The sequence below is a fragment of the Puntigrus tetrazona genome, chromosome 1, assembly GCF_018831695.1.
Source record: "Puntigrus tetrazona isolate hp1 chromosome 1, ASM1883169v1, whole genome shotgun sequence".
Taxonomy (NCBI): Eukaryota; Metazoa; Chordata; class Actinopteri; order Cypriniformes; family Cyprinidae; genus Puntigrus; species Puntigrus tetrazona.
Window position 1 is genome coordinate 3,164,240 of NC_056699.1, and position 25,494 is coordinate 3,189,733.

Sequence of the window (25,494 nt, forward strand, 5' to 3'; positions counted from 1 at the left end):
TCTCAAACAAATCAACATTTTCAAACAAATCAGTTAAATGCATGATTCAATGACTTATTAAAACGATTAAAGACATTAAAACAAACTGATTCAATGAATGATTGATTCAATGATTCACTTATTAAGACGGTCACTTGTTTGGTTCCTTAATGAATTATGTTTTTTAAACAAAACAGTTGAACGATTGATTCAATGACTCCCTTTTCAAGATGGTCATTTGTTTAGCTCCTGAATGAATTATCAGTCTAATACTTTTTTTTTTTTTAATCCAATAAGAAAATGTGCAGATAAAACATGATTGCATTAATTGCACTTCATCAGCTCACTATGAGGCGCAAGCAGTTCATTATATATGATAAAAGAGTGACAGTTGCTTCCCCTCCTGCAGCAAAATGCATTGATCTTAGTGATATTCGGTGCTAATTCATCAAGTGACTTTGTTCTCTGACTCAACAGATGGGAATGATGCTTTAATTGCAAATGTCTTATGTGATATTCCAATACTGTGCATAGCCAGTGACTCAATAACCAAAGACACGAATTCTGAATCAAAAGATTCACTTGAGTGAATGACTCAGTGACTTACTCAGAAAAATAGCTCTTTAGTTCAGTTCCTGAAAGAATCAGTGTTTTGATTCATTCCGTTTTAGCGAATGATACACTCATAAAAACACCTGCTGGCACATCAATGAATTAATCTGCAGTTTACATTCAGTTCAGTTCATAGCTCCGAAATAATTAAGAAAAAAATATTAAACATTTTATGATTGTGTGTGTGTGTGTGTGTGTATGTATGTGTATACACACACACTCATGACTCATTTGCATCTATTTAAATATCACAGTTTAAAAGCTTCTCATACTTTCATGTGTTCTGTTCAGACATCTATCTTGTGACAGAAGTTTTCTGTAGGAATTACTTTTAGTATCCTGTTCTGTGTCACACAGCCAAAACATGCTAACATGTACTGCGATTAGCATGTGCTCACATAAATAAGCTATCAGCAGGTGATATAAGTACTCAAATGTTTGACAACAGCTTATGGCAGAATATATCTGGCAAAGCTTGATGGAACTGCCAGGAAGATTTACTTCATTAACGCACTGTTGACAAGTTTAACAAGATGCTACGAGACTATGTTTGCTCTAGTTTGATGCACGGTTGTGCTGTCAGATAAGAGTATTGCATTCATTAAAAAGAGAAATCAGTAATAAACAAAAGAAAATGTGATTTGAATATTAATATATATTGACATAATTACATTAATTATTATTGTGTTGTATATGCACTTTAAAATAGGAAATGTGAAACTTGCATTTAAATAATTTTTTATACATACTTTTTTTAAGGTAAGTGCTGACAGACAATTTATATATATATATATATATATATATATATATATATATATATATATATATATATATATAAAATTATATTAACATTTTTTAAATTATATATATATATATATATATATATATATATATATATATATATATATATATATATATATATATATAAAATAAATTATGTTAATATAATTTAGCTAAAATAAATTGACTGCAAATACCTTAAATAATTTAGTAAATTAATAAAAGAAAATAACTGAATTAAATACAGTACATATAAACATACATATAAATAAATTCAGGTGTTTTTAGTTTCCAGGAAGCATTTCACATTTTCTTTTTAGTCTAACTAGTGCACAAAAATCAAATAAAAAGGAGTAAAATATATATACTAGTATATAAAATATATACTAATATATAAAATATATAACAAAATTACTAAAAGCCATTTAAATATTAATAAAACCTATAATAGTATCTCAGTACAACAAAAGCGTATTATTATTTTAAGTTAGTTTCCAAGGCTCATTTCAAATAAAAACAACAAAAAAGTAGAAAAAAGTCATTACAAAATATATTACTAAACTAGTAACAATAATAATCATAATAATTCCAAACAAATTCGCAGCATTTTTAATTGGATTCATCCACCCGATCACAGCGCACAAATTTGTATATAAACACACTCATATTTCATACAAAATTCTGCATCGTCACAAAACAGCAGTTTAATTTGCCTGTAGACCTGAGCAAACGGCAAACCCTGCCTCCCACCGAGGCCAAGCGCATGAATAGAGGAGTGAAGGGACGCGCGGCACTCATCTACGTCTGTTTAATGTCTGTGAGAGCACCAGCGGCGGCCGTCGTGAGCTCATAATGAAGGGTCAAACTCAAGCCGCGAGTTACAATCCGGCTGATTGGGAGATGGCAGGCTGGAAATTGTTGCCATGGATCAATGCTGGAGCAATCTGTGAAAGAAGAGCAGCGGAATAGCTCTGCTACTAATCAATGGCTATTCATTTTCAGCCACCGCACAGCCTCGGATGAGACATTTAATAGTGCGTGGTCAGATAATTACCACCTCCAATTAAGATCTGGTGACAGGAAGGGATAAATGAAGACCATACTCGATTGACTTTAATGGAGAGACACGCCACGCTCCGATCGACATCATGTAAATGGCTGCCATTGTCACATCCTCCACTGAAGCGTAGATGCTCGGTAATGAACTTGGATGGAAATGTGCAACTTTTCAAGCTTCAGTCAGGAAGTGCAGCAAATGTGAAACTTTCTCAAAACGGGTTGTGCAGTGCTAATGTGACTGGGGTGCTACTGTAGGTTTTAGTTAATATTTCATGCACCTCTTTATTTAAAGTTTTAGTATCTGGTGGCATTTGTTTTCGTTTGTCTCCATATATTTACTATTTTCGTGCTATTGGTTTTGATTGATTGAGTTATTTTAGTGTTTCAAGTTAAACTAAAGGACGAAGAGAAATGTTGGCTTGACAACTTGAAATAAATGTAGAAATATTTTGTTTCAGTTAATATCTATTTTAATTAAAATATGGTCTTGTTTTAGCAGAATCATATAATATTTTTTTATTTTTCTATTATCTGTTTTTGCTTAAAAATTTAAGTAGATTTTTGTAATTTTTGTAAATTTTGCAATTTCATTTATGACTTTAACCTTAACAAAAGTGAGAAATTTAAAGTTAGTTTAGATTTTTAATGTTTTATTATTTTAGTTAACATTTATTTTATTTCAAGTAACAAAAAGCAAAGTGATATTTTTGTATCAATGCTATATTCATGTTTTTGTATATATTATTTATATTTTATTTAACATATTTTACGCTTTTATTTAAAGTTAAAATTAGTATTCTTGTGTTTTTATTTTTTGCATTATTTCCTTTTTTCACTTATTGATTGATTTACTTGTTGCATTGTGTTATGGTTATAGTTTTAGCTAATAATAATAATAATAACCCCGTTGAGCTGACGTTTCCAGAGACTGACCGTTACATGTACTACTTTGTCTTCCTTCTGACTTCCATCATATTGACAAAAAATGCCGTTCAGTAAGTGTTGAGACAGGCTATAATAAGCCTGTTTAATTTGAGTAAATGTCCACCTGTATTCATTTTTCATTTACCTACTCGTTTTAACTTCAAAAGTCCTGTGATTTTCAGTTATATGCATCCAGACAGCCGCTAAATGTGCCCTTTTAAGAAAAGCCAAAGAGGTAAAGTAATTCTTGGCATCTGTCCGTGAAAACCAACAACAGGTTTTCTGTCTGAATTAGAACCTGCTTCGCTCATTTATTTTGATGTAACTCAAATGCTTCAAACCGTCCGTGCCAAATTTCCCACAGGCCTTTCAATCATTCGCATCTAACGAGTAAAGAAGCTGCACGAGTGCCAGAAAACACACTGCTATACTATAAAAATACATCCTATTAAATCTCACAGCAACGACTGTGTCTTGACTTTATGGTGTTTAATTAAAACACTTTTAATGATCTAGTTTTTCAACTTTGTGCATTTCACAGTCACGTACTAAAAATACACGTTCACATAGCTGTGGAAGTCCCAGTGGTTCAAAATAATTTGACACCGCGATTCAGAGCACTTAGAGTTTATTATGCTATTTAATCATTTGTCTGTATATCTATCTATTTATTTATGTCTTTTTTTTATTTTACTTTAATGTGGTGATGATCCAGATATTAAATCTGGATCTATATAAAAAAAAAAATCTATAAAAAAGTCATTATAATTTTTATTCTCCTAACAGGTTCACTGCAAAAAGTCAAAATGTTGCCAGGTTTCATTAAAAAAAATAAAAATAAAAACAAACCAAAATCATGAATATGTGAATCAAAAATAAAATAAAAAATAAATATAAATAAAATTGTGTGTGTGTGTGTGTGTATATATATATATATATATATATATATATATATATATATATATATATATATATGTATGTATATATATATATATATATATATATATATATATATATATATATATATATATATATATATGTATATGTGTATGTATAAACCTTAAAGTATCATAAATTTGTCCATGCATCCATGCTATATATATATATATATATATATATATATATATATATATATATATATATATATATATATATATATATATATATATCAGTATGGAGGTATGGACTAATTTACGATACTTTATGGTAGTTTTGCATTATTTTAAAGCTTAAAGACTCAGTATTTCAAGCCAAGGGAATGGAAAAGAACAACCCAGCACAATCACGTCCTGCACGTGGGTGTAAATAACTGCAAAATCTTCATTTTCTGGTAAAAGGATGGTTTAAAGACAATTGCGTGTTTGTTTCCAACTCTCCCACCCAACAGAACTTAGTTATGACGGCAAAGAAAAGCACAATTCATACGGCACGCAACGCCTCGGCGCAAAGCAAACATCTGTTTCAAGTATGCGTTTTACAGCCCTCTTGCTTCAGTTCATGCTACAGATCCATCTCTCGAGCTCTCATACGCCATCTGAATGGAATAAACAGAATCTATCGCTGAATTACGTCTCCTCCGAGGATAAACTGTTACTATTGGGCTCCAAGCACTCTCCTGTGGTAATTCCTTTATGTCAGGCCCATTAAACTGAAATTGTGAGTTTACGATCGCTGACTGTAAGACAAAACTTTCTCCTATAGCTCTGATATGACCCACGGGAGACATCTGCTCAACCTTAACTCATGTACATGACTTGATATCAGGCCAGCTTTCCGTTCCTGTTTACGTACACCGCTCCATGTTTAACTTCCCGCACAGACCATGTAACGCGCACTGCGTGCTGGATTTCAGCTGGTTTTACCGCAGGTGTAACGGACGGCTTCGCTGACACAGAAAGGTGGTTTTCTTTCAGAGCCTGCTGAACAGTGCTGAAAGAAAAGCATCTGCCCTGAGAATGTAACGTGAAATGAGATTGATGATATATACGAGCGGATACATTTCACGGTATTTGTCAGGTTTTTGCACTTAAAACACTATTACGAATAGGATTATTTCTTCTGCATCTCAGACGCCTCTGTTGTTAAAACCAAAGCGTCATTTTAAATGTAGTAACAGGGGCTTGAGCCGCTGATAGAAGACTAATGCAGTCAATAACATATATATATATGTGTATATGTGTGTATATATATATATATATATATATATATATATATATATATATATATATATATATATATATATATATATATATATATAATTTATTATTGCATTATTATATATTATTACATTTATTATTGCAATTTAAGCTAAACCAAACAAATATTTAGATTCAAATTTATTTAAAGTAACATATCATATTTAATTTTATGTTAACATAATTTATAGTATGCAGTTCCTTTCTCTTTTTATATCAATCAACAAATAGGTCTGATTCTTTTACATATAAGTATAAGAGTTGAGTCAAGTTAAGATAATTTTCCTTGATATTTCCATTTTCATTTGAACCACGAGTCTGTTGTGAAGTTCTTGTGTGAATTTTTGCATGCTTCATAATATCCATTTCAACGCTCCTACGATTCTGAGACCAGAACTCAGTGCAATTTTCACAAAGCGTACATGCTTTCTATTTTTACGCCGTAACATTCCTGTTGTAGTCTGACAGGTTTTTCATTATTTAGCTCGTATGAGAAGTGTGAAATACACACCATCATCCCTCCGGCTACACCTTGGTGTGAGGAGTCTCTGCTGCAGACGGCAGCTCTTTAAAAGCACAGGCTAGATTAAGAGGTTGGCGGGTGATGATAATACAGATTGTGGCGGAGATGGATGACTGACAGCTGCAGGAAAAATCCATGAGAGCTGCTCCGACAGCTTTTAAACAAGAGGACACCGGGAAAGTCTAGACCCTCGTCAGGACAAAACTCACCGTGGAGACAGACACAGTGGTGCACACGGTGCTATACTGATGTCTAAAGGGTTAATTCACCCAAAAATAATCAATCTGTCTGTTCGTTACTCCCTCTTAAAGCACTAGTTAACCTAAAAACGAAAATTACCCCTCAATCTACTCACCCTCGAGCCATCCTGGGTGTATATGACTTTCTTCTTTCAGACGAACACTGGGTTTTTTAAAAAATGCATCCTGGCTCTTCCAAGCTTGTTAATGCTGGTGGATAGTGGCTATTATTTTGAAGCTCTGTAAATCGTATATATATCTGTCGTACTAACCTATACGCCACCAGGCGAAGCAGATCGATGGGTTTTTGTAACAATATTTCTATTTAATAATATTTCTTCTATACTGTACGACTTAAGACACAATAGTAGCGTAAGTTCAGGAAAGAATAGAGAAATGAGGAGAGAGCAATGCAACGAATTAAAAGTAAAATAATAATAAATTCAGAAAATTTCACTATCAAACGAATGCAGCTTACGTCGTACGAGAGGTCAGGGGTCAGTTACCGGAAGTTAGTGATTTGAATATAATTTCAAAAATGGAAATATTTGTTACAAAAACCCATCGATCTGCTTCAGAAGACACGTGTAAACCCCACAGAGGTGCATAGGCTAGTTTTACGATGGGTATATATGATTTACGGAGCTTCAATATTATGGTCACTATCCACCAGCATTAGGCTTGGAAGAGCCAGGATACATTTTTTAAAAAAACTCATACTGTGTTCGTCTGAGAGAAGAAAGTCTTATACACCTAGGATGGCTTGGGGGTGAGTAAATTATTGGGTGATTTTCATTTTTGGGTAAACTAACCCTTTAAGAGTTTTAAAATAACTTGAAATAACTTGAAAATTTTCCTAGAAGTCAATAAAATTAATAACATGTCCTAACATTTAAACATGGTTTGGCATGTCGCAAACGTGATCAGGCAAGTGGTTTGATTTAGTATGCTGCTAACGTGAATTAGCATGTTTTAACGCTAGCATGCTTTAATCTTTTTGCTAGCATATTTTAAACACATTTGCAAGTAAATTTTTTGTGTTGCTAACATGGCATAGCATATCGTTAACATTTTAACGTATTGCTAACACGATTTAACATCTTTAGCATGGTTTAATAACACGGAGCATGATGTTTTAGCATTTAACAAATCACGGCTTTTCAAACTTAACGAATACTCGTGTTTCTGTCGGAACTAAAGCTTCAACACAGACGCATCAGAGTTACGTAAAAAACTAAACAAACAAACGAATAAATAAATAAATGGATTTTTTTTTTTCCATGAATAAATAACTGAAAAGTCAACTTTTACAAATACATAAAGTCACGACAGAAAGAGAAGGCAGATTATAGACGTCTCGTTTGCGAAAACCTCATCAAAATCTCACAGCTTTCTTTACATTTTGTTGTATTATTCCAAAATCCTTCGAAAAAAAATCTAGACATATAAATTAAAGAAATAAATAAAAAACTCCCAGAAGCTGCATGAGGAACCTGTCAAACATAAAAGTTTGACCATCGCTGGATGAATACTAAAACTATTTCATCATGTTACTATGACAGACAAGAACTGTCTACCTTGCCGTTTTGGTCCATCAGACTCAATAATTCTAGTTTTGCACATTTACAATTATGCATTTGGCAGTGTTTATCTGCACGTTTAACTAATATGTTATAATTTATGTTTATATAAACCTGCATTGTTTTAATGTATTATGCACACTCATAATCTCATAGTCTTTCATTCAAGACAGAGAGAAAAATGCATTTAAACACTTCTACAGTCATACTGCAGAGAGAAAAATGCTTAAATGTGACCATGGTCTTAGTCGCTGTCACCAAGTCACTGGGGTATATTTGTAGCAACAGCCAAAAACACATTGTCTGGGTCAAAATTATAGATTTTTTTAATGCCAAAAATATCAGGATATTTAGTAAAGATCATATATATAACATATTTTGTAAATGTCCTACTGTAAATATATTAACCCTTCATTTTTGATTAGTAATATGCAATAATGCAACTTAATTTAGACAACCTAAAGATGATTTTCTCACTGTTTAGATTGTTTTTGCACCCTCAGATTCTAGATATTTTAATAGTTGTATCTAGGCCCAATTTCGTCTTATCCTACCAAACCATACATCAATTGAAAGTTTTTAGATGATGTATCTCAATTTCGAAAAATTGACACTTATGAGTGGTTTTGTGGTCCATGGTCACAAATAAGTATTAAATAACACCTTAAGCACTGCATGCAAAGCTTACATGCAAGACTAAACGGCTGCTGTGGTCTTCCCAAGGTAAAGTGCACCTGCATTCATCTCACACCAGAGCGGGAAAATCACTCCAACCTGCACATGCCATAAGGTCACAAAGCCAAGAGTCGAGTAAAGGTCCAAGACACTGAGAGCAAACATGCAAACCCTCTCAACGTCTGGATGAGCGGATGGAAAGAGAGACCTTTTGACAGGTAGGTTCAAACTGTCATGTTAAACTGCAGAAGAGGAAACAAGCACACTTCAGACTCCCTCAAACCGTCTGAATATCAGCGCATTAGCAGCAGACTTTATTTTGACGAAAGTTCTTTTTGCCAAATGTTCTGCTTGTAAACCGCTCTTGTGCGGTATTTTATTAACGCCGTTATCGCGTCCAGCGATTTTAAGCACCTCAAACGCAATTGACCGGTTCGTGCAAACATTAAAGATGTCCGTGCATACAGACGCAGCTCTAAACTCTCCGGTATCGCCTTCAAGGGCCTCCGTCGGCTCTGGAAAGCTGTTCGGTTTCCAGCTGAGAGAGTTAAGCTGGAGAGAAATCCAGGGAGCGATATCAACATGCAGCTCATGTACAGTAGCTTCCCACAGTTTTATTCACAGGATTTGGCTATCGAAGCAGAATTTCCATGTTCCTCCTCCAGCCGCAGCCAGTGCGTTATGAGGAGACTGTTATGAATAGACCGGCAGATTAAACAAATCTCTTCACGCATAACGCTAGATGCATTACCCCGAGGCTTGGCGCCTAATATTTATATTACCTCTCGAGCAAAAAAATAAAAATGTAATATTTGCAATTGTTCGCGCATCTCTTCAGATTACGCTGCAGCAAACAATGCACGCGATTTAAACTCAATTAGCATGTTAAGCTCGTGCAAGAGGCGCCTCGCAAAATGGGCCAGAGCTTATGATCGCATTTCTAATTACTCATTAGTCTTGACGGTTTGGAACAGATGAATCACGGCACCATTATGCACGCTGAACAGATTCGATGGAGGGGAGTATCGTGATGAAATCTTCTTCCTAGCATTTTGGGCACAAAATGAGCATCGGATTATGGACACTTTATCCACCGTGAGTCCCACGTGAGAGACGCTGCCCCTGAGTAACGTAATCCTGCCACACAAAGAGACCAAAGGCAAACTGCTAACAGTCTTTGCAGAGAGAGAGAGGGGAAAAAATCCCCCCTTTTTAATAAATGTACGTACTGCTTTTATTACAGTACATTTGATTATTTATAATGGGATTTGGATAAACGGTATGACTCGATCTTTTTTTTGTGTTATCCTGTGTCTCCAACTGAAAACATTTTATTTCTGTGCAATGCGTTTACGTCTGAGTGTGTTTTTCACAAAGCTTTGGTGATCAAAAACATCTCATTGAACTACAAGAAGGCTATTTAAGTAAGTATATACTACTACTACTACTAATAATAATAATAATATTAATATATTATTTTTTTAGAGTTTAAGAGGTATCATACAGGTTATACTAAGCAATAATATGTAATTTTTATTTTATTTAATATTAAATTTAAAAGTAACTAATAAACGAATGGATGGAAAGATGCATAGGTAAACAAACAATAAATAAATAAATATTTGTTAATTTTGTAACACGTTAAAATAGGTAATATTTGTTAACTATTAACTAGGATTTTTCCCTCAATAAATTCATAATTTGCTACTTATTAATAGTTAGTGCGGTTTATGTGTTGAGTAAGATTAGTATTAATTAATATTCACTTAATTAGCACTAATAAATTGCCAATATTCTAGTAAATATGCATGCTAATAAGCAATTAATAGCTGTACTTTAAAATAAAGTGTTATCAAAATTCTATATTTATTTACCTGTTTATGACTGCAATGTTAATGTTAGAAACCTTAAACATTAATTCATAATATAAGAAAGCCTGGTTTTCAAGTTTTTTCAAGGTATTTTGCAGCATTTGCATATATTTAGATCTCATAAAACAACAACAACAACAAAATATATTTAATTTCATTATGCACGCCTTAAACGCAAACTCCGAATATCTACTTATAGCCAATAAGTCGTTGTTTCCTCTTGAGAAAAACAGGAATAAGTGCTGATAAATGTTATTTTCACGAGAGCTTCTTCTGACCCTCCTCAAACTTCACAAATTAAAGCTCAGCCAGGAGCAGGCCGTAGCTGACCTTCCCGTTCCATTATCTCCACTGTCTCATAGAGGACAGGGAGGTGATAAGTTGTTTACTGTAAGGGTCCGGAGGGATAACAGGGTCCCGGCCTGAGGAAGCGCAGCCGGTGTGTCGTTACTGAGCTGAGTGCTTTTTCACAGCGCAGTCGCTGGATTGAGATTTTATGCCTGGTGTTGCAGGAAGAGCCGAGCGACGACAGAGACTGTTATTTGGGTTCAGCTATTGAGTCACTGCACATTCAAGGGCAAACTGAAGTTAGATAAGTGAAGGGAGAGTTCACCAAACAAAGGCATAAAGCAGCGACCAACAGTCAAGCAATTCTCCAAGACCTCATTTAAGGCAAAGAAACAAACTAAATATATGATTTTTAAACATAAAACAAACTAATGTGCAATATTATGCAAATTAACTATATATATAATATTTGTACATGAACACATATATATATATATATATATATATATATTATATATATCCTATATATATATATATATATATATATATACTATAATTAATATGGTATGTATATATATATATATATATATTTTTATATATATATATATATGTGTGTGTGTGGAGATTTTTTTTTTTTTTTTGGTGTCTAAGAATCATTTATTTATTTTTTGCAAATGAACTATAAAACGAAAAAATAGAACAAATACATTAGCGTGCATAAATTAAAACCTCCTTAGATTACAACACACAAAAAATATATCTTTTTGCAAAGATTAAAACGCAATTATTCGCGTCTCAATGAACGGCTCGTCACAGTAAAAGCCTCTAGTGAAGCGAATCAGCGTTCACGAATGTTTACAGAGACGTGTAAAGGCACGTGTTGATCAATCAGAGGCCTGCCGTACTGACCACAGGGAGGGAAGGACAGGTGTGGGCGTATTAGATCTTAATGGGACCTGGAGCCGCTCAGGGAATTGACTTCTTTGGCTCTTGGCAGAGGGGCTGACGTACCGCCGTCACCGCGGCTGATTATAGAAGCGCTCAGCAGAATGATGTGTGCTTGGCCTTTTCATGCTTCATTAACAAAATCAGGCAACCTGCCACATGTACGCCGCAGCTCATTAAGTCAGTGAGGGGAATAATGTTGAATGCAAAGTCTGGGAGAAACCGCAGAGCCGGCCATTAATAACAGAGAATACAGACTGGACCGTCTGCAGCTATTTGCATGCTTATTTATTGATGCAAACTCATACGTGGGGTTAGAGATCAGAACAAACCTCTAAGGAAAGGCACTGCCTCTTTTCTGAGAGTTTAAACTTGCTTGCATTTTACTTTACGTTTTTGCTGGGCAGACGATATGACAGACACACAACAGTTTCTTAGCAGCAACCCAGAATACCCTAGCAACCACACATAAATACCCTAACAACAACACAACAAGCAATTCCTTAGCCACCATCAAGACTACCCTAGCAACTACGCAGCAATTCCTTAACCACTAACCTAGCAACCGCACATCAATTCCTTAGCAACCACCTAAAATACCCTATCAACCGTGCAAAAAAGTGCTTATCAACCACCATAATAAACACAAAGAATACCCTAGTGACCACACAGCAATTCTTTAACAACCACCCTAGCAACCACACAGCAATCGTTTAGCGACCACCCACAATACAATAGCAAACACACACACACACACAAAACAACCTAGCGATCACACATCAGTTCCTTAGCAACCACCCAATTTATGATAGCAACCACACAGAATACCCTAACAACCACACAACAATTCCTATCACTCTGAAGTAACCTCAAAAATAAAAAAGAACTCATAACACTTTATTAACTATAGAGTGATAACAAACCAAAAAGCCATAGCAACTACATAGCAACATGCTAAAAGTCTTAAGAGCACACAAACACGAACTACAATGTCCTAAAAAAAGTTAAGACACAAAGTATCCGCTCAGATTGCCCTAGCAACCACAGCGACTGCACAGAAACACCCTAGCAACCACCCTGAATCGACCGATACAATAAATGAATAAATCGCATTTTATATAAACTATAAACCTAAATAGATAGATATAGACAGATTAATAATTCGTACAATATGCATAATTGCATAATTTATGTTAGCTAATACATACATGCGTAATGTTCATCATTTAAAATGTTCATTAAGCACTTTGTAAACAACATAATTCACTGACATTTTAACCTTACGTAAAAGACCTAAGCGACATTCACCAAAGTAAGTAAGTCTGACATCTTTGACCCGGCGAGCTGAAATCCCTCCTCATTATCCTGATAAACGGCTGTTATCGCCAGCTTTCATAAAGTTTACAGCGGTTCGGAGTGATAAACTCAACTGACGGCTCTCCAGAGGATAAAACCTCCATTAGCGGCTGGGAAGCATCAGGTAAATTGAACGTAACAGATCAATAAGCTGCGCGTGTATTAAAATAACCCTAAGATTTAATGTTCTGAGCCAAAGATGAAGCACCAGAGACGTCCTTCAGACAAACGAGATCAGGACAGAACATTCGACTGTTATATTGTCTGAAGAGATCTAATCAATGATGTCGGTGTAAATCAGAGGAATAAAAACAACAGCATTTCAGTTTGGGTCTTTTTATTATAAATTGGATTGTTTTGCTTTGCTCAGTACGTGAGAGTAAATCACAAGAAACAGCTAAAAGATAGTTAGAGAACAAATAACCCACATAGTAAGAAATGTTGTTGACAAAGCGTGCAAGCAAACACGCGGCCTTGAATTATGAATAATTTCAGCTTCGTTCACGTGTGCCGCGCGTGCTTTTCTAAAGGAGCCTTTCAAAACTGGATAATAACGCATTCGATATCTACCTGCATTCAAACACCGAAGAAGGAACGTTTAATACGAATTATCTTTCGTATATGCTTTGAATGAAATTCAATCTTAGAAAGCCGCTGTTCTCTTTTCTGTAGGCGATTAATGAACTGTCATTGTTTGAAATGGAGTCCTTTCGAATTGAAATGCACTGCGTCAGGTGAAAAACGCTGCTGTTTTCACGAAACCAGACATCAGTCACTGCTATTTCCATCAATATTTTCCATTAAATCCATCAATTCATTCATTTAGCAGTTTTTATAACACCAGTGTTGGGTGTAATGCATCACGAAACAGTAACTGCAAGGGATTACTTTACATTTTTCTCGATTTTTAAGTGCATCTGATGTAATTGCATTAAATATTGTGCAGATAATAGAACAATTCTATACATAAAGAGAAATATCAGAATGTTAAAATGCATTTTAATGCAACCTTCTTCCTTTAAAAGCTTTGTTCGGGACAAGAATAAGGCATTTTATATTACTTATTAGAAAGGATTGAAAGAAGAGTTTTGATTTATTGTTCAATTGGCTGAGATTAATACGGAATTTTGAAAGCAATTGTTAATGAGTAATGAAATAGAGAGTAATTAGTACAGTAATCTAAATACATATTTGAAGGTATAAGTACATTAATTTAATATATAAGACACAAAATGGTATAATTTTTTTTTTTTTAGTTTCCCCAAAATATGAATCATGTCTAACTGAAACTTGAGAAATATGAGCATATTTATATTGCAATAAATGCAATATTATTATTAGCATTATTTTTTACACTTATAATTTATATTACATATAAATACATTTAATATATAAACATACTTTTCTGAAATATATACATGCAAGTGTGTGTATTTATATATACATAATAAATATACACAGTGCACATATTACATAAACATTTAATTCATATATTTTAATAAACACTTTTCATTATGTCACATCTCAACAGCAATTTTTCTGCTATTTTCATTTATGTAGAGAGATCGCGTCTGAGTGAATGAGATGAGATTTAATATTCCTCTTTAATTTGCAACATTCAGATGCGCCGACACATCTCATGTTGACATACTGTATCTTAATATTTCCAACGCCCTACAGGCATCTGCTGGTAAACGGTTATAGAGTGACCGGAAATGTTGCGCAAATCAACATTCAATCAGAACGAGGTTTCAAACCCGACAGATAGCTCGATGAAGAACTGTTATGAACAAATGCCAAGAATATGAGGCGGTATTTCATATACCACATATATGCAACAATTGTGCAACTGGCTAATTGATTATCACACACAACGGAAAGCAGCATTTGACATTGGGTTAGCATGGGTTGGTTAGCTGGTAGATGCTGTAACTGTGCCGTATTTTGGAGACGTTCACTGCCAATAAAACGAGAAAAGCATTACAAATGTATTTTAAAGCCATTTCATTTAAACACACACAAAAACGAATGGAAATACTACCTCTGTAAAACAATCACAATCAAAAACGATCACTTGTCAGCCAATCGGAAACCCTGGTCCTCTCTGCATGTCAATTTTTGCATAATTAGATATTCTGGAATATGATTGGCTAACGTGTATGCGGACTTTTGCGTGTTTTCACAGGCTTCTGTCTAGCAGAAGTCAACCGATATAAAAGTGTTAAAAAAGTTCATTGCTGTGATCAAAAGAAACAAAGAAAACCAACTCTTTCTTACATTCAATAACCTTCTTTCACCACAAAGAACCTTTTGTTCAGATGTTAAAGTTCTTTATGGAGTTTACATATGTATAAAAGAGGGATAAACGCATAATTTCTCAGCAGCGGTGGCACACAGAGACAGCATCAGCATTCAGCTTCCCCGCATGCAGCACTTTATTTTTCCGCAGGGTGCCATAACTCATGACACACTCGGAGCTCTAATGCCTGCAAATGGCCACGCTAATGGCTGCCGTATCTGTGTTTGTACCGTGGACAAGTCAAGAGTAAATAAGAGAGTGTTTAGACACTCAACACCGATTTCATTTTGACAGGGTTTTGAAAGGAGCGACTCAAAAAGAAATGGTGAGCCCTTAATTTCCCCCTTAAAAAAGTATGCTTGACAGACGAAATCGTGGTTTAGTTGCTCAGAGCCGCATTAAGCTGGAGGTTGTCGGTTTATTTGGGTTTGCAACAGCTGTGAGCGAGTCTGCTCATCTGTAGAGTCTCAGTCATTCATATTTATGGAGCTGAACTTTGGCAAGTTCCCAAACTGTTCGCTTTCAAACTGTTTTTTTTTTTTATATTAAGATGGAGAAAGAACGATGGACGAACGATGACACAAACGAATAAAGGCTGGATGGATAAATTCATACAGACGAATATATCTATACTGCTAAACAACATTTTCATTTAAAAATGCAATGCAAATAGATTCAGCTGAATTAATGAATATTTTTTAAGCAGCTGATTAAAATGAACCATCTGAGTGAATCAACGTGCTTAAACAAATTAGTCTTCCAATTCTAGTAGAGCTTGTTTGGTTGCAAGGCTGCATGCATAATATAACGTTACATAAAAAAACACATTGGCGTAACAATTTGTCACGCTAAATGGATGTTCGTTGAACTCGAGGTCTAAAAGTCTGAGAGCAAAAATTAAAATACATCTTTTGTTGTTGTTGTTTTTGTGTTTATGTAATACCAGATTACCAAATTATAATCGGCGCAGTAATGAGTGTGAATTACCTGCATTTAAAAAAATATATAACTTTATGATACTGCATTATCCCATTAAAAAAACAAACAAACACACGAGCCTAATCATCTGTACAAAGAGCCCCGAGATCATTTTATTTTCAAATGAACACTCCCCTGATATTTTTCGAGATTAAAAAATGTAGTTAACCTAGCACCGCCACTACTTTTAGCCAGTTAATAGAGCAGAGCAGAGCGGCTCTGACAGCTAGTGAACAATCTGTGAGTGTCTCTCATCAGTGATTCATAAGGATGCGTCCACCTCCGGATCCCGCTTGATTTGAAGCATCTATAAGCAATATTTTGTTGATGACAGGCTGGTCCTGTGAGGAGCTTCCCCACTATGATTCACTGAGCATCAGGGCGCTCCGACGAGGATCATTATCGTTCATTTTCATCATTCTGTGACACAGCTGGTCATTTTCGGGCGGGCCTCTTCAGAACAGAGCATTAGTTAAACAAGCACAATGGCGGTGCTTCATCTGTACATCCCCCTCGTTATAAGACGACTGTTATTTTAATTCCTGCGTTGGTTAAGATTCCCTCTCCCTACCAGCTGTGACCACCGACGGCTGGGGTAATATTCAGAGCTTCTTGATGTCACACAGACAGCAGGTTTTCACCACGACGCCTCATTTAGAGGATCCGCGCGTCGTCTGGACCGCTTGGCCTCTTTTTGATTCATTAGCAGGCAGATCAAACTTTTAAAGCTCCGCTTTCGGTCATATCTGATTTTGAGGGGCACAATTAACAAAAGAGCATCTATGCGGTCACAGTGAATAATGCATAAAATGTTCTTTTTCTGCAGAATGCCAATTAGACCTGCTTTTGAACTCCACTTGGGTGAAAAAAAAATCTTTAAATTACTGGAATGGAATTAATGTATAACTCTATTTATGGTTTTTCAGTGATTCGTCTGCCAATTCAGACATGGCATCAAACCTGCCGGTGTTATGAACCTTTCAAGATTGAAATGAGAACGTCTCAAACATTTCTGTTTGTCAAGGCGAAGTTTATATTGAGATAAGAAAAACAGAACGACAGATATAAAGATGATAGAAGGAACAGTATATTGAATGATAGATTGAACAATAGAACAAATGGTAGAATGACAGAACGAAAGATAAAATAATTGAAATTATAGACTGAAAGCAAAGCAGCATAAATAAAAAATGTTAGAATAAATGATGGATAGATGGAATGATAGACTGTTATGCAGAAAACGAACAACAAAACAAACTATAGAATAAATGATAAGACAAATAATGGATAGACAGAACAAAAGAAAATATATGGACAGAACGAATGATAAAACAAATCAAAGAATGTACAATGGGTAATAAAAGGGTAGATTAAAAGATGAACTATGGACAGATAAAATGATAGTCTGAACGGCAGTACAACGTGCAGATAGAATAGAATCAACAATATACTCAAAGACAGAATGGACAATAGAACAAATGGAACAACTGATGGATAGACAGATGGACTGAAAGACAACAAGAAGAACAGAATGAAAGACAGAACGAATAATGGATAGAACAGTAGACAAGGACAAAACAATGGATTGAATGAATTACAGTGTGTGCAATGGATAGATAGAACAGTAAAATGAGAAAAACAGAACAAAAGATAGATAGAATGATGTAGGATGAACGATAGAATGGACAATGGATATATAGAATGATAGTCTAAAAGACAGATCACAGAAGGAACAGTAAAGTTAAAGTCAGAGAGAACAACAGAATAAATTATGGATAACAGAATGATAGATAGATAGACGGATAGATGGATGGATGATGGATAGATAGATAGTATTGATTTTGTTTAGCATTGTTGTTTAGTAGGCTACAAAGTTACAGCTCATTCTTGCTATGAGATGTTTCTTTTAAAACCCCAACACAACAAATAATTCCCATCAAACCAACACTTCCCGTTGTTTTTGGTCAAGCAATCGCTGCTAATGCCCCTCTCACGCTACATAACCACAGATGAGCAGCGTATCATGAGCTTCCAGTGCCATAATTGGCCACTGAAGTGCCCCAAAAGCGCCCGGTCCATTAAAGGACCCATTTAAATACAACAGGATCATTACTGCTCATCAGGTGCGAAAGATCACCTTCAAGCGATAGCTGTGGATGAATAGCCGTGGGGCGATATCATGTAATCCCGTCCTGAGACAGGCTATTAATTAACAAGTGCTCACTGAAGAGACCAGCCTGCACTTCCTCTCATTGTGTCTCCTTACTGAAGATCGATGCGACTCCCTGCCGATACGTCTCGCTGACGCCTTTTGTTTTCCATACTAAGTACGCAGCGTCTGGTTTTGCTGCCAAACGCGAGAGCTTGCGCAGGTGACATTGACAAGGAGCCGGGCGACGCGTCCTTTTGTGCGAAGACTCCGGCGCACTGAGCCAGAATCACACGTCTTACGCGTGTTAATATTTTATTTATTACTCTCGCACTGAAGGAAGACAACGCTGGAGTTTGTTTCTGTTGTATTTCTTTATTTATTTCCTCTCGGCACGACCCGCTGGAGCTCAGTCCCAGCGCTCAGATGTCTTTCAGGGTGACAGCGCTCTTGAAGGAGGCAGGAGCTCAATACTAATCAAACGTTCGAGGTAAAACGAGTCAGTCGAATCTGGTGCTTTTTGTATATCGCCAGCCAACGGTTTTAAGTGACAGGTGAGTATCGGCGAGATGCTATGATTTTTTTTTTTCCGTTCTTGTATCTCAGCAGCTTTAGGGTTTGAGAGATCGAAGCAGGCCAGACTACTGAATATTTCAATACTTCAGCAACTCCTGCTGAACAACAAACCATTTTAACTTCAACTGCACCACAACAATGTCCTGATAAAATTATCAAATACACATCGCACTGTGTTTGACTGTAATATCTGAAGTGGAGGACGTGACTGAGATTTACAGAAATCAAATGAAACTTTTTTTTGTCTTATTTTCATGCACCTCAAAACAAAGGTAATGATAGATTTACTAACACTCAAAACACCATAGCAACCACATAGCAAACTATTTTAGCAACCACCCAAACAGAAAACACAAACAATCGCCTATCAATGCCTAGAACCTGCCTAGCAACCTCTTTGCAATGTCCTAGCAACCACCCCCCAAAAAAACATAATAACCTAATAACAATTTGCAAGAAACCACTTTTAAATGTTCTCACAACCAACTGGAAACCCCTAGCAACCACCCAAATCTTCAAGGCAAAGCATAGAAACCACTTAGCAACACATAGCAACCACCTTGCAATGTCCTAGCAAGGCAAAATCTTAAGACCAGGGGAAACATTACAAATATGTATATTTTACGCTGGTGGATTGTAACCAGGTTGTAAAAGAATAAATAGGACCAAGAGGCAAAAAAAAGCCAATTTAAATAAAAAAAAGCATTTAAACTCAAACAAGCTGTTCATCAGCTGATCAAAAGTGATAAAAAAGTCAAAATATCCACAAAAATATGGCTTTCATGCCACTGTTCTTCGGGCAGTAACACTGTCATGATTTCCTGATGGAATAGACAAAAAGTCTCTCTGTCTTTGAACGTGGCTGGACTGTTGAGGCGCACAAGAAAGTGCTCTCAGAACACACTATCAGAACGCCTAAAAACTGCCTAACAGCCATTCTGCTATGTCCTACCACCCAAAACACCATAACAACCACCTAGAAACCACTCTGCAATGTCCTAGCAATCAGCCCAAACACCATAGCAACAACCTAGCAACCACTCTGCAATGTCCCAGCAACTAGCCAAAACACCATAGCTACCACCTAGCAATCAATTTGCAAGTAAACACTTTTAAACATTTTGACAACTACCTGTAAAACCCAAGCCACCCCCCAAGACACCAAAACAACCACTTAGCAACCACTCTGGACAACCAAGCACAATCAAATTTTGCGGAGGCCAGCGACATGTTTTCAGGGAACGTATGATGAAATCAAAAACGCGAATCGCAATCTTCTCACAAACGTAAGGTTATCTTATGTCAGTGACATTCGATGCACATATACTTCCAAGAAATCAAGACGAGGACACTGTTTAGGAGAGTGATTTATCGCAGGAGAATGCACAAGCAGCATGTCACTCAGAAATGAATGAAAGTGAGCATGAAGTCAGCGACGGCTCCCCTCGCTAACTCTGTCACGTAAGCGCTTGTCGTTTTGCCTCCGTATCTAGATCCAAACACAAAGCGTGACTGCTGACTGCGAGCCCCATCTGCGTGACTTATCGACGGTCGTAACGGGCGGCACATCGATGGCCGAGGCGTGACGTGGCTTTGGACGGAGCAGCGTGCAGCGGATGAGCGGGAGAGACGGTGATAAATGAGCGCATCGTCACAGCGTCCCATGAATTATGAGAGGGGCATGAGGCGGCGCTGACACACCACGGCAGATTGACAGGAGGAAAAGGAAACACCGGCGTGATGCGACGACGCGTTTAGATGACCCGGAACGCCCCATCCAGACAAAAAGTGCGGGGCGATTAATCAGACGAGCATACGGGAGATAGAGGAGGTTTGGAAAGGGAAGCACGCGGCCCTTGAGCTTGATTTAGCGAGGGCCACGGGTCAGAGATCCAATCCCCTCCGGAAGATGAAGTAATTACCAGATGGCCACTTTGATTTGTTCCACTTTTTTTTTACAACCACGTTATTCTTGATTGCATAATTCATTTGGAGGAGGGAGAAATGTCTGGAAAAATGTTTCTATACGCTTGACCTTAATTCCGCCACTTAATTGCACTCTGATATCGGGCGTCAATGAAAGTCTGATCTAATTCTGCCCTCTATTCAAACGCCGGATGTGGTATTTCCTACTTATTATCTCTGAGATTATGACTGTCAAGCAGTTACGTATACAGGAACAAAGCAAGTCGCGTTCGATTAACAAAAGGACGTTGTTTACTGAATATTTTGCACAAAAATGTTACATTGCTGAGAATGTACACGCCCTCAGACCATCCAAAACATGAGTTTGTTTCATGTGAAGAGATTTAGAGAAATGTAGCATTCCATCACTTGCTCAGCAATGGATGCTATGCAGTGAATGGGTGCCGTCAGAACGAGAGTCCAAACAGCTGATTAAAACATCACAATAATCCACACCACTCTAGTCCAGTCCATTAACATTTGTTGAAGTGAAAAGATGCATGTTTTGTAAGAAACAAATCCATCAAAGCAAATTCAAACCATTGGTTCTATCCAAAATAAATGAGCCAATAACCCACAATAGTGCTTCCTCAAGCGGAAAAGGAAAACTGTTTTTAGGTGCTTGATCTGTGCATATTTCTCTCCTGATTCAGACAAGATTGCTTTTTTCGCTGCAGAAAACAATGTTGTGGATACAGTACGCTATTCATATTTTACCCAATAAAAAGTAATTTTAAAATAATTTGGATAATAAAAAAAATGCAAACATTCAGTTTTTGGCTTCACAAACAATTGATGGACTGGAGTGGGGTGGATTACTTGTGGAATATTGTGATGGTTTTTTATCAGCTGTTTTTTGGACGGCACCCAATCACTGGAGAGCCTTCCAAATGATTGAATGCTACATTTATGGTGAGTAAATCTCAAAATTTCCTTCACCATTAACTGTGTTCATCTTCCTTGATGCATTCGAAGATTTAGTTTTTCCAAATCCTAGAGATTATTACTTACATATAGTTTCTATTCTTCTCCTCTCGGCCGCTCCATTCCCTGATCCCCAGCATCCGTCCTCATCATCGCAGTCTCCACTGTATCCGTCTCCACTCCCGGTTTCGATTTGGTCCAGTGTGCCCAGCTTTGGGATTGACTTGCCCTGCAACAGCTACAACACACACAAGACATGTTTGAACCTCAGAATTTAGTATTTCAAGATTTATTTAAGCCGCATATTAAATTGAGGTTTGCAATACATCTGACTGCATGTCTATCTTTTGTTGTTCAGAACACAAACAACTAAACAAGTTTGAGTTACACACACACACGCACACTCACACAAACATTCAAACAAGCATGCATTTCCAGATTGCACAAAGCTTTTAATCAAAACATTTGCAAATAGAGCAATTTGTTGTAGTATCAATTGTGAGTATATTCAGCTTTCAAATAATGATGACAGGGACACAACTCCATCCCCTGAGATCTGTGCCTGTATATGATATCCTTCAATTACCCTCAAAACTAACTTTTGCAGAGCTAGGACGGTTTAGCATCAATTACAAACTCTGAGTGCACTTGAGCAATATCCGCTCAGGGTGCAGAAACATTTAATTATCTAATAGAAATGCAAGACAGCCTCTCAGATATTGAAAGCGCTTTGTATTTATCAGGTAGAGCGCACTGGGCCGTTGCAATTGTCTGTGGTAATTAGCAGCTGTAGTGGCTCAATATCTGCCGATTAAGTGGCTGAACTAATGGATTAGCAGAGCTATGATGGATGAGTGACTGCAACTCACACGCTTAGAGGTCGCCTCAAATCGACACGGAAAACTACAATCAAAAATGAAACCATTGGCAAATGGATCACTATGATTAAGTATAGCATACTTAGCATGCATGGATGACCCACTGCATTTGGCAACAAGTGCAATGTATTCAACTTCGTAATTCCAGTTATTACAAAAATCTGCTTAAAAACAAGACTGCCAAAAATGAAAAAAATTTGCTTATAAATGCAAAAGGCATGCCATTTAGAATTAAAAATGCAACATACTGAGATCACGCTACAGAAATGCATTTTGATTGACAAATCTGATTTTAATGCATTTGGTCAAAAAAAGTTGGATATATAAATAAATAAATAAATAAACAGGAATGCATAAAAGTACCATAAAAGTGACAAATGAACAGTTTGTACACTATTTTATTTGACTGCCAAAAGTTATATTGTTTTACACTGGCTTAAAAATGCTAAATAACCATATTTCTTTACATTTCTTTTTATGTAATAGCTACATGTCATTTAAAAGTGATATTATTCACAGTTTCCTCTCTTTTGGCTCATTATATAATCAGACTAGCAAAAATGCAAAAGGCACGACATCTGGATGGCACTGGCTGAATCACCACCTAACCCAGCTACCACTCAAAACACCATAGCAACCATCGAGCAAACGATTAGCATGCAAGTACTTTTAAATGTCCTGACAACCACCCAGAAATCCCTAGCAACCACCCAAAACAACATAAAAACCACCTAGCAATGCATAACAACTACTTTGAAATGTCCCAACAACCAACCGAAACACCATAGCAACCGCATATGGCCTAACAAACAAAAAACAGAAGCAAACAACCAAAGCATCTCAATAACAATCATAGCAATTACCTAGCAACCACGTTTCAATGTCACAGCAACCACCCAAATCACCAAAGCAACCACCTAGCAAAGAATTTGCAAGCATGCAACATATTGAAATCATGTTGCATAAATATAGCATATTCAAAACATTTATCACTGCATACCGCATACTATTACAAAAATGAACACGTACGCATTAGTATATAGTTCTATTCCAGTCGATAAATAAAACAATGTTGTTTCATGCGAACATATTAATTCAGTTTATTTTATTTATATTTTTATTGATTTACTTCCATTTTCACTTGAATCAAATGGTTTCTTCACAACGACCTCAATCTATTCCCATTGTACGGTATATGTCCTTTACTATAAAAAGTGTTTTGAATGTTTCTCCCGAGGCACGCAGGCAGAAAAAGAAATAATACACAAGAAACAGCAGCATGCTTCAAATGCATAAATTACTTTCAGTCAGGCCTGTAGCAAATATATGTTACCCTTCTGTAATTTTCTTTCCAACCGTAACCAGAAAGCCTGAAGCACCGAAGGCCTTTATCTCGCTGAGGTAAAAATGTTCCCGTCTCTTATCTGTAGAATGACCACGTTCTCCTCTAACGGTGAGGTGCATTGTTCCTCGAGGAATCCTCAATGTTCCTCCACGGTTTGATTGACTGCCTGAGGTTAGTCGGTTACCTGCAGTGGATGAAACTTCACGATCCAGCTCCCGTGCAACTTTTCAAACACGCAACCCAGCAAAAAGAAAATTAATAAAATAAAAATAGGAAAATGACCAGCCATAGTAGAACAATCTTAATCTGAATGCATCTATTTAGCTGCCGGGCCAACCGCTCCAATTCATTCCTGCTTCTAACCAGAGGCATAGAAATCATCTGAAAAGTGAGCATAATGTAGCACTTATCAGCTTGGCTCATGAATATTAATTATGTGATCTAAGGTAGTGCTAACTGATTTACTGAAAGACCATAGTTAAAAGCCTCCACCATTAGCGGAATTGGCACTTTCAGCTTGCAAGATGCTTGAAAAGCTCTAAAATCTCATTTTCTCATTACGGTTCGCTGCAGAGCACGACTCTATGTAATGCGGTAGGTATGACAGGCATGCTGGTCACCGGGTTTATTTAAACACAGTGATCATCTCCATAAATAACAGGAATGAAACTGATTCTCATGTTTATTAGTAACCAAAACATTGCGCGTGCTGTGAAACTCTTCCATTCCGTCCGACTTTGAGATGACTTTTCGAGTTTCTGAAGAACTTGTTAAAAAGACTAGGAGTGATTTGAAGACCTGAAAGTGAAAATTACATCTCTGGAGAAGCACTGCTTAAAGACTGTCATCTTGTGTGAAGATTATGTGAATGCCAGCTACATTTCTAAGTGGTCTGGTTATCTTCCAGATCTTACTTTTGCTTTTGGCATCACAACCTTTGTGACACTCCAACATCAACATCGAAATGATTAAAGATCAAAGCTCATTTAAGAGGCACATATATGACTAACTGATCTGTTAAAACTAACAAGAATCACTTGTATGCTATTTGTACATAATCTTAAGAGAAGTCTATTCCTAAGCCTTACTTAATTTAAAACTGAAACTAATGAGAAGATACTGCAGAAAACTGTATTTATTGATTCCTTTTTCTTTATGTATACAAAGAAAGTGAATGTGAGCTGTTAAGCTCCAAAACAACATAAACGAATCATAAAAACACCCAGACATGTATGACCTGACAAATTTTGCTATATATACTGTATGTATATATTTATTCTGCAGGTAACATAGATTACACCAGAAACAGTATTTATGAGTGAAACATTTAATCATTGACTGAACTGATTCACTC

General features: G+C 36.3%; 1 protein-coding gene across 1 annotated transcript in view; it reads right to left on the reverse strand.

The window, feature by feature from the left end:
- gpc5a (glypican 5a) overlaps nucleotides 1-25,494 on the reverse strand; it is a 148,279-nt gene that overhangs the window by 27,732 nt on the left and 95,053 nt on the right. Inside the window, exon 7 of the mRNA XM_043251484.1 lies at nucleotides 22,005-22,155. Coding sequence (XP_043107419.1) covers nucleotides 22,005-22,155 — 151 coding nt within the window. The remainder of the gene's footprint in view (nucleotides 1-22,004; nucleotides 22,156-25,494) is intronic.